The sequence below is a fragment of the Ochlerotatus camptorhynchus genome, unplaced genomic scaffold (assembly GCF_037179485.1).
Source record: "Ochlerotatus camptorhynchus isolate MF236.1 unplaced genomic scaffold, CSIRO-AGI_Acam_v1.1 ptg000178l, whole genome shotgun sequence".
Classification (NCBI taxonomy): Eukaryota; Metazoa; Arthropoda; class Insecta; order Diptera; family Culicidae; genus Ochlerotatus; species Ochlerotatus camptorhynchus.
The window spans coordinates 1,745,251-1,756,693 of NW_027040668.1; the positions used below are offsets into that span (position 1 = coordinate 1,745,251).

The following is an 11,443-nucleotide window of genomic DNA, read 5'->3' on the forward strand; positions in this document are numbered from 1 at the left end:
GACAAAGCAAAGTCTTCTTCTTCCATTCGAATCCACGCAAATACAATTCGAATCTAATTTGTCATTAGTTGACAGCGTTTCAACATCAAAATAACGCAATTTACATCGTGGCTCGCACATATTTGTTTTATAATGGAAAATTCTTGTTCCCTCATAAGCGCCGGAGTAAATACACAGTATAAAGCTCCGCTAAGCTTATTTGATTAACTCTGGAAAAGAATATGAACTCATCTTCCCGCACCATCTCTATTCTGACTATTTGCGCGAAGACCAAAACTTTTCCCCCGCCGGTGGGGACAATTTTTGAACTCCACTGGGACACGTGCCATAAATTTACCATACCTTAGACAAAAAAAAAGACAAATTGGAAGATCCTTTTCGCTGCCTGGAGCTAGTTTTGCCTATTTTACCCCCCATCTGCCAACTTGGGCCCAAATAAAGCAAAGAAAAATATGCTTCCAAGTCAATCTGGGCGTAAATTTCGTTAGATGGAAGCGGACTAAAAGTTTTCCCACTTTCCTATTCAACCTTTGGCGCTGGGCAGAGCTGCGGCACATTTTTTTTTTTCGGAGTGAATATCTCTTTATCAAGGGCCTAATAGATTTTATCCGCTGCTCTCCGGTACCCCAACGAAGGCATTTTTCCTGCTCGTTTGCATACAAACTTGGGAAGTCACCTGGCCCTAATGGGATGCCACGCAGGTCGAGAGCTTTTTGGGATTTATTTTCATTCTGCTCACGACATACTGTTCCAAGAAGGCGAAAGGTTAATTTTGAGAACATCCTTTTATAAAGCTTGGAGAGTAGCGGTAAGCAAGAACAAAAAAAATGAAATTGCTTCAGTTTCCGGGAAGACAACCGAATCAGGCTGCGATACAAATTGTCAATGGACCTTTCTCTGAGGGTAAGAGGGCTTATTATTAATTCAATTGTTTGTTTGTTGCAAGATGTTGGGATCGGAAGAGGTTTATGTCATGGGACGTGTTTGGTATCAAGAAGTCAACGTTTGCGACGTTTTTCATTGCTCACATATGACCATTCACTGGTCGCTTTTAGCAGACATCTGTTGGACACTTCTTGCCCTGAACCATGCATATTGGAGACAAATTGTGTGTTTAGAAGCCACCTATCAAATTGTCAGTGGTTATCAAATGAAATCTTGATAGTTCTCAGCAGACGTAAACTTAGCTTCTGAAAAAATAGCGATGGGGCATTCGAGCATTCAAGATGGAAATATGAGGCCGTAAAGCACGAGTTATAATTTGAATGCTGGTCCAATCCGCGTTCTAATAACGGATACGGATTACTTATTTACAAGGGAAGGCTAAATTATTTCTTTTTTTATAGCATATTTGTTCATAAATGAATTAATGCAAGGTTTACAATTTTCTGAACAACAATAATCATATTCCATCAAAAAGTACCTTTTGAGCAGTTCCACGCGAAATAGTGAAACAATCATACTCTACCTTCCCCGATTTGCATGAAACTTTGTATAATTGTTTGCTATTGACAATCCATCACATTTTTGTGAAAATACAGTCAATATACCTATAGTACGGTTAAAAGGGACCGCACAATAGGAACCAGCATTCACGAATACACGTAGTATATGGGATTAGAGCTAATTGGGACCAAACAATTTGAAGAGAAAACTTTCTGATGTCTTTGAAGAAGTTGTTAAGCAGATAGTTGACCACCTTTAAGAAACAGACAGTTTCCGGTAGTACACAAGTTTGGTCCTGTGGAAGATCCGGAACATCCGTAAAAGTGGTCAATTTAGGAAACTAATCCTAGAGCTTCGCGGTTTTTTCAAAACCACTCATAGACGTCTTATAAGAGTTAATTCAAAGTTGCGACAAATATATAGACCCTGGTGACCACAGAATGGTCCACCGAAAGATCTGAAACATCCGTAAAAGTGGTCAATTAATTATACTGATCCTTGAGCTCCACGTTTTTTGTTTGCTTCAAAACCGTTAATCGACATCTTATCAATATGAATTCGGATTTGTGATCGGAAAATTGGCTCTTCTGAGCATTCAAAATCACTCATAGATGTCAGAATAAAATGGGAGTGGTGACCGTAAAATGGACCCTTGGGATCACGAGATGGTCCACCATTAAGATCAGGAACATCCATAAAATTGTTCAGTTCTTGAAACTGAGCTTAGAGGTTCGCTTTTTTGAAAACCACTCATTGTCGTCTTATCAGAATGAATTTGGAGTTCTGACCAGAAAATTGACCCTGGGGACCAGTGCACAATGGTCGTATATAAAAAGACAAAAATATTAGCACCCAAACCATCAATTTTAGGTACATGGAGTCTTGGGGAAAGTTTCTTTGTATTTTTGGCCAATTTATTTGTTAGCAAAATTAGGGTGGTCCATAAAATCGGTGATTTGAAAATACAAACTTTTTTATTATTTGAGGTAGACCAATGAAGTTTTTAAAAAAGTTGTAGAACAATCAACTTGAAGCAATTTGGCTGAAAACAAACATTTTCTATCTCTTATTGTTCAGGAGTTATGATTAATTAAAAAAAACAGGTTAGGGTGGCCGCAATGAAATCGGCTTTCTTTAAACATATTTTTATACGTCCATTTCTTGTAGAAAGTTTGTTCTTAATACTTTTAGAACTTTGTATGACGCATATTGTTTGCCGAAGCAACTAAGTTGATATTTCCTTTATTTGAAAAGTTATGGCTAGTTTTTGCTAAAAATGTCACTTTTTTAATTAAATTAAATACACTAAACAAAAAACGGTCTCACAGTTTTTTCACGATCTTTCGAAGCAAATCTCTATTAACTTTCTGATCAAACAAGACAGCAACCTGGTTGCTCAAGAAAAAAATATGCAGCATCATATGTTCTAAATGTGCCCAAAACGACGTTTTTACGAGAATTGAACGTATGAAAAAATATTCAACGAAATCTGTTATTTTAGGGGCCACCCTAGCCTGCTTGTTTGAAAAAAATCACAACTCATGAACCATGAGAGGTAGGTATTAGGAGTCTTGAACAAAGTTGCTTCGAATTTATTGTTCTACATATTCGTAGAATACTGCATTGGTATATCTCAAATAATAAAAAAGTTTGTATTTTCAATTCTCCAATTTTGTTGACCACCCTAATTTCACTAACATAAAATGATTGGTCAAAAACTATAAAGAAACTTCCTCCAAGACACCATATGCCTAACAGTGATGGTTTGGACGCAAACATTTTTGTCTTCCGAAATACGTTTTTGGGATCAAGGTGGATGCTGGTTAATTCAAAAACTGATCCAAGAACTCCGTATTTTTTCGAAAACTCTCGTAGAAGTCTTATAAAAAAATCGGAAAATAGACCCTGGAGACCATGAATACTCCTCTGGAAGATAAAAGACGTCTCATCAGAACCCAGAGTTGAGACTGGAAAATGAACCCAGGGTCCATTGGAAGGTCCTCCGAAATATGCGGAACATCCGTTAAAGTGGATAGTGGTTTTTTTGGAACTGCTCATAGACATTATTTTTTCTATTTATTATCCTGGACGATTTTTATATGTTATTAAAGTATTTTATAACTTCTATGCGCTTTTAACGGATTATTTGAATATTATTTCTTTTATTTCTTGGACTTCTTTCTCTTGACTTCTTGAAGATCTTTCTTTGGAGTTACAAGTTAACGAGGGACTATCTTTTATGTTTATAGTTTAAATTCATAACCTCAAAATTTAATCAATAAGCCATTTTAAAATATCATCTTGAGTTATTATTCATATTAATTTATGTGTGGTTTAAAAAAAACCACGGAGCTCTAGAATCAGTTTCATGAATTAACTACTTTTACGGATGTTCCAGATCTTAAAGCGGACCATCCCGTGGTCTCCAGTATACATTTTCTGGTCAAAACTCCGATTTTATTGTGATATTACGTCTATGAGTGGTTTCTAAAAAACCGCGGAGCTCTAGGATTAGTTTCATGAATTTACTAGATTTACGGATGTTCCGCATCTATAAGTAGACCATCCCGTAGTCTCCAGAGTCCATATTCTGAACACAACTCCGAATTCGTTTTGATAAGATGTCTATGAGTGGTTTCTAAAAAACCACGAAGCTCTAGGATCATTTTCATGAATTGACCACTTTTACGGATGTTCCGGATCTTCCACAGGACAAAACTCATGTCCTTCCGAAAACTGACTCTTCCCAAAAGGTGGTCAACTATCTGCTTAACAACTTCTCTAAAGACATCAGGAAGTTATCTCTTCAAATTGCCGTAAAATCAGTGTTTGGTCCCAATTAGCTCTAATCCCATATGCCGGATCGACCGTACTATCCCGAGCAGGAACCGATACCCGAGAAGGAGAAAATACCTTATGGATACCAAACAGAATAGCATAACTGGCAACCTAAATATGGTATTGACGCGGCTGACATAAGAGGTAAAATACCACGAATAACGAACTAATAATTATTTGATATTTTACAAAATATTTCGATAACTGAATTATATCAAAATAAGTTTTTATACCACAAGCATACCAGAATAACGTATCATACCACATTCAGATATTCATATGTTATCGGTCAGCTACCGGTTCCTGCTCGGGTATCTAATCGATAACAAATGAATATCTTAATGTGGTATTATAACAGATTTTGGTATGCTTGTGGTATAAAACCTTGTTTTGATATTATTCAGTTATCGAAATATTTTGTAAAATATCAAATGAATACCAAACTAACAAAATGTGATCTTTCAGTTTTCAGATAATAACACATAAAAGAGTTATTAATTGATATTAGAAGACCTTCAAAATAACAAACTATGGTATTCTGGCATCTTAAAAAGCGTCTGTTATCCGTTTGTTATTGTAATAACTAAACTATTTATGAGTTCGTTATTCGTGAAATATTTTTGAGGAATTATTTTTGGTATTATACCTCCCATGTCAGCCTTACTAATACCATATTTAGGTTGCCAGTTATGCTATTTTTAAACCTGAATTTGGTATTAATAAGTTATTTTTTCCTGCTCGGGATAGGAATTCAGTGGCATCAGTACTATAGGAATCCGGCAAGAACGAATCCGCACTTCAGGAATCTTGACTGTACATCCATTTTTATCCTTGAAATTTTATCCAAAATGGCATACTCAACATTTTTCAATGAAACGAAGCTCAAATACGTCACTTTTAATCGGAATGACGTACGGGAAAAAGTTGTAGGGAAAAATAAAGTGCTTCTAGGAAAAATATACATGGTAATATTGAATAAAAAATCTAAATAAGTGATGGAACCTTAAATAACATACAATTTTTTTGTCAACATTTTTGGAAAGGTTATAAAAAATGGAATCTTTTGAAATATTCAAAACTTTGGACACATACAATCTGTCAACAATCATAGATGAACACCTTTTGGTCAAATTTTTGATATTAAAAAATAAACAATAATTATCATAGTAATTTTTTGTTATTTAAGTTTTAACACTTTTAAGGATTTTTATTACAAAACTGCTTAAAAAATAACGTGATTTTTATACAAAGAAATACTTATATATTTTTCCTACAACTTTTTTCCAGACGGCGTTTCGATAAGATTGATGTTTTCGTGCTACGACTGATTGAAAAATGTTAAATACCATGCAAATTGGAAAAGTCTAACACCTTTGTTTTTTGCTATTTGACCTGGAACTGCCCTTTTCCACAGTCCATTTGTTCGACCCTCTAGGGATCTCGTTCTATCGAAAAGTAAAATCATCATCGCCTTCCATCGTAACCACAACAAATCTAATTCTGAACGATCGCCTTGAGGCCCTTTCGTGGCAAATCTCATTTCCATCGCCTACCAATTTTAATCTACTGACCAGATCGGTTCGACTGTTGCTGTCCGAAGCCAGAAACCGAAACCCCGTATCGTTTAACGGAGACCAAATTGCAAAATCATATTAATATCGAAACCATAATCTCTGGAGAACAATTACCGACTGAGCCCACCCGCTTGATTCCGTTCTTCCGCTCTGGCAGAGCCCAATACTGTAGGAGCTCGCACTTCTGAAATACACACACACACCCACACATTCGGCAATGCAATATCGGTTTCGATGAAAAGCTGCTTTCCTTGATGGTGGTTGGGTGGCGAGCAAGCGGTCAGTCCTTATGGCACAATGGGAACGCCAGCGATCCAAGTCAAGAGACCGTAGCATTCGGTGCGTTGGTTTGAGCTAACGGTACGATTGACGACGACGTTGTAATTAATATTCATTTGATACATGGGCAATAATAGAACCAGCCGCAATTCGTCTGAAGTGGAAGCATTTCCCTCCCACCCACATGGGACTGCCAGGTGAAACCACATTTCAACAATTACTCAAATGCTGTCGGTCCGTGAAATATAAGTGTGTAACATTTCCTTCAACACACGGGTTCCAGTCCCCAGCCAACGGCTACGTTGAAGCATTATCTCGTAGAATACAGCGCTAGGCAATGATTGACCGATTCGGGAGCGTTAAATCCACCGGGTAATTTGCAATGAGACAGGCTCCGAGCGAAACCGCGCGCAATTTATTCACGATTTGCATTGAGAAAGCTAGGGATGGTCGCAACGTGGTTGAAAATTGCATTTTTTTTTTAGATTGATCGAAGTAATAACATGGTTTGTAGAATTTCAATGGAAAAGATACAAACAAGGTAATAGCCTTCATAAGACGTGAGAACCATAGTTTTCAATCACGTCCCTACTTCAGGGGTAAGAATGGGAGTGGTGTGTGTTTTGGATAGGTATAAGCACATTGTGCTGATAGGTGGTAACAGAACAGCTTTATTACGAAGCCACAATCTCACAATGATTTGTGGCTTATGATTAATGATTGCCATAAGGCAAGAGGAACGTATATTGCTTGCAAATAATTTCCAAAATGGATCGATTTGACTCTCCGTACTTCTATAAAATTCGAATAAAAAAATGCTCAGGTCTGCATTGAAAGAAGAAAGGTAAAATCAAGGGGGAATCAACTCTGCACACTGTGCCGAAACAAACTGTTCGGCACATTAAGGCACATGCTTATACGGATGACCCAAAAAATATTTTAAAAAGGGCCCACTGATGAGTGGTGCAGTTTTTCTAATCGATTTACCCGTTGCTAAGGTTTGTTTACTCCAAATGACAATATCCGTCAATACTGGTGCAATTAAATTATTTATTAGAGTTGATTGTGATGTATTAAGTTTCCGCCATGGAGGTGGATCAAAGTGGACCTACACTATTTGAAAAAAATTTGAGACATTTTACTTCCCAGTAAGTAGAACTCAAACAAAACAGTTAATTAGTGAGCATATCACAATACTTTTTCAGAAACATTCCTAGATTTTTTTTTAACTTTATTAGAGAGATTTTTAGCCGTTGGCTAGTTCATCTCTATAAAATGGGAGGCCCCAGAGGGGGGTTCTGCCAGCAAATTTTGTTACGAAGTTGGCTTACAATTCACATGTACTCAAATAGAAGCAATTAAAACAGATTCCAGTAAAAAGACTAACAATACAGGCAACGAGAAAATAAAAACAATCTGGTACATCAAAGTTGGGTAGGGTTTTGAAAGAGATCTGAGCTCCACCGTAGGAGGGGTAATCCCCCGTCCGGTAGAGATGTACCGTCAGCCGAAAGAAAGTTAAAAGGACTTAAATGTTGTTGTATAACCCAGCGTCCTTAAAGAAATAAATAACTGTCGCTAAAGTGGAAGGTTCGTCGCCCAGTATGTCCCTAATGCTGTTGGGAAGTGCGTACTGCTCCCGTAGTTGTTGGTATTGCGGGCACAGGCATAGGATGTGTTTCACCGATGCAGTGGTTCCACAAACGTAGCACATTCTGTGGAACTGCGTCCCACCAAAACTATGTGAGATCCTTGTATGGCCTGTCCTAAGACAAAAAACCACCTTCTGGTCCCGTATTTTAGACTTTGATTCTTCGGATGAAGAAGGATTGGGATTGGCACCACTCTGCTTCTCAGGCTTCCCACATTTTGCTGATTATTTAGTGGCACTTTATCGGTGTAACGGGGGCCAGCTGGTCCAGACCCTGCCAGGCTGTCGGCTTCGCTATTTGCTGAGATACCGCAGTGCCCAGCGATCCATGAAAACACCGTGTTTGGAGGTGTGGCATCCATAATAGCCTGTATCCAGGGGTGAGTCAGGGTCTCAGATGTAAGGGCTTGTATCACGCTGTACGAATCGGATAGCACCAGTATGGGCCGGTCCGAGGGTGTTGTAACGGCTACAAAGATGGCCGCAGCTTCAGCGGAGAAAACCGAGCATTGTGGTGGTAGGCTGCTACTCATCGGTGCTGAAATTCCGGCTACTCCAATTCCGACCCCGGCTCGGGAAAGCGATCCGTCTGTGTATATGTGGGCATGGGTTGGATAGTCCGAGCCTAGCAGTTCGGCTATTGTTCTCTTCGGCGCTGCAGAGTTATCTCCAGCCTTGAACCTGCTTTTTATCCGACTATCGATTTTTGGTGGAGGTATGCGCCAACTTTTGTCTCCGTACCAGTGGACCTTGGCCACTGGGGGGAGCTTCGAATTGGCAGTCATGCGGAGGAGTCTGTTCCCCTCATTGAGGAGAAAGATCCTGTCATTTCCGGAGGTCATTGCGGTAAAGGCAGCGGTTTTCGTTGCAATTGCTGCGGTTATACGATGGCGGAAGGGCAGAATACCCGCTTCGATGCATGCGGCATCGGCGGGCGGCGTTGACGGAAGAAGACCGGAGACAATCCGAACGTAGGTGTTAAAAGTCGGTGCTAGTATCTGCACGAGCTTTTCGGTGGCGATGCACGTCATCTCAAGACCGTACAGTAGGCGACTATCGATGATGGCTCTTGCAACCCGGAAACGAGTGTCACGATTGTTAGACCGGTGGGAGCGAGAGATAGTGCGGATCAAGTTGATCCTACTGCGGCAGTTGTTTTTGATCGCCTTAAAGTGCTGCTCGAAGTTGAGGGACCGGTCAACAAGTACCCCCAGAATACGGACCGTCTTCTTCAGTGGTATGGGCTGGCTTTGAACTTTAATAGGTGGCCCGCTGACACGGTGCCGGGATGGACACAGTGGCACCTGACGCTTTTCGTGGCCGAAAGCTGGAAACCTACCGCGCTGGCCCACCTGGCTACAGCGGAGACTGCTGCCTGGGCCTTGATCCTGTTGCGTGCTGCTGTTGGGCCGGTAGTTACGATAAGTACATCGTCTGCATACACGAAAATGTAAACATTTTTCGGCAGTCCTCCAAAAACTCCGTTCATGGCCACAAGGAAGAGGGTAACGGCGATAACTGAACCTTGAGGGGCGCCCGTCTCTTCTCTGAAAAGCTGGGACCTCGTGTTGCCCACTGCGACTCTGAAAGAGCGATCGGTCAGGAAATTTTTGATGAAGTGGACCATGGGTCCACACAGCCCCCAGTTGACAAGCTGCTCTAAGACGAGGGGCGTCCACGTCCTGTTGAAGGCCTTCGATATATCCAGCGAGACGATCTCAGTGTGGAGACCGCTATCGTTGGCACTCTTGAGGACCTCCCCTAATGTTGCAAAATAACTTGACGTTCCGTACCCTTGACGGAAGGCGTGCTGTCGATGGTCTAGAAGGTTTTCGGCTTCAAGGAAATGCTTTAGCCTCCTGTTGACTATTCGCTCCAGGACATTGGCCATACAGCATGTCAAGGCTATTGGCTGGAACTTGCTAGCTTCACGGGTTGTTTCATTGGCTTTTGGGATGGGGATGACTAAGCTCTCTTTCCACGAGGCTGGATACGAGTTGGTGAGCCAGAGCTTGTTGAAAAGCTCCAGCATCCGTAGCTGGCCTGGCGTTGGTAACCTCTTGAGTAGAGGGTACCCGATTTCGTCGGGACCCGCCGACTTTCCGTTGCTGCAGCGGAGGGCATGCTTCAATTCCTGCCAGGAGAATGCCTGGTTGATGTCCGAGTTTCCAGCGTCAGAAGAAACAGAAAAACTTGCAATGGATGACGTCGAAGGCTTAGCTTTCCGCTTGAATTCGTCTTCGTACTTCTCGATGGCTGCGAGATTGGCAAAGTACGAGCCGAGTTCGTCCGCTACAATTGCAGGGTCAGAAACAGCTTCACCGTTAATCTGTACGTGGAGCGGTGTCATGCGCCGTTTCCCACTGAGGGCGTTGACTTGCCTCCATAAGTCAGCCGAAGACTGTGACGAATTCATTCCTTCCAGAAAGTCCATCCAGCTTGTTCGTTTGGCGACACGGATTCCTTGCCGGCATTGATTGTGCGACTCATGGTAGTGACGGAGAGCGTCCTGGCGATCGGGATGTCCGATAGGAAGGCGCTTTACACGGCGAAGTGCTTTACACCGGGCTTTAACGGCTTTCCTCGTATCTTCATTCCACCAGCGTAGCGCTTTTCGCCCCGGAACGCTGCTGGTTTTTGGGATGGTTGCTGTTGCTGCTTCGTATACCACTTCTGAAAAGTCTTCAATACTGTTCGGATTACGCTGTAGTAACAAGGACTGAAAGGCTTCACCATAGCTATCCCAGTCCGCTTGTTCATAGCGCCATCGGGGCCTCCGTGTTGTCATCGGGAAGATGGCGGTCGAAATTTGAACTTTGATGGGGTAGTGGTCACTACCATAGAGATCAGTGTTCGCGCTCCACTGAGTTTTTCCGGTAAAGCAGCGGCTGACAGCAGAGACGTCGATGGCAGAAGTATGCCGCCCGTTAAAGTACGTGGGCACACTGTCATTCAGAATCACCATGTCTTCCTTCTCGAAAATATCGACCAGGGTAACACCTCGAGGGTCGGAGCGGGGGCAGCCCCAGCTTGGGTGGTGCCCGTTCAGATCCCCAACCAGGATGCGCGGTTCCGGTAGTTTAGCTATGGCTTCGCTGAGTTGATCGTGCAGGTTTGGCAGGCGTCCGCATGGTAGGTATGCACATGCGACGGAGATGTTCGCCGGTGCCGCCAGCTGGACACCAAGTATGGGAAGCTCGGAGTCCATATCGACAACCTGGAAAGGTATCGTCTTCAAAACCCCGATGGCCGATTCCTAGATCATTGTATTATAATTTCCTTGGACAGCTTCAGGGCCTAATAATTCAGATGTTCAGGAATGAAGGCGGTAGCTACCGGCCCGAAGCTGTATGCCCAATTTGCAGCTGTGAGGAAAACCGACGAAAATATCGTTGATTATGGACCGGACCAATAGGAGATTGGGTGACTCTATCTAGTAATGTAAAATGTGATGTTAGCAACTTCCAGTTTGAAACAGGTATGTTTTTGCAAATCAAGTTTAAAGCAGATATTAATTTCATAAACTATAATAATTATAATCTACAGGTCGATCAAAATCTTGTCCACTCACATCCTTTTCTTCTTCTATGTCCTGAAGACAAAACCCGAGAGGCATCATGATTTTGGGTATCTTTTTTTTTTTTTTGTTTATTAA

At 41.6% G+C, this 11,443-nt stretch overlaps 1 protein-coding gene across 1 annotated transcript; it reads right to left on the bottom strand.

The window, feature by feature from the left end:
• Positions 1-1,183: 1,183 nt before the first annotated feature.
• Positions 1,184-10,996, bottom strand: LOC135701890 (uncharacterized). The gene is made up of 2 exons (XM_065222835.1): positions 9,582-10,996; positions 1,184-1,190 (listed from the first exon to the last, which is right to left on the bottom strand). Exons 1-2 carry the CDS (start codon positions 10,994-10,996, stop codon positions 1,184-1,186), a joined length of 1,422 nt encoding a protein of 473 aa, XP_065078907.1.
• Between the last annotated feature and the right edge of the window lie 447 nt (positions 10,997-11,443).

Bases quoted from the DNA above. Each gene is read 5' to 3' on its own strand.
- LOC135701890 (XM_065222835.1), bottom strand. From the start codon at position 10,996: ATGGACTCCGAGCTTCCCATACTTGGTGTCCAGCTGGCGGCACCGGCG.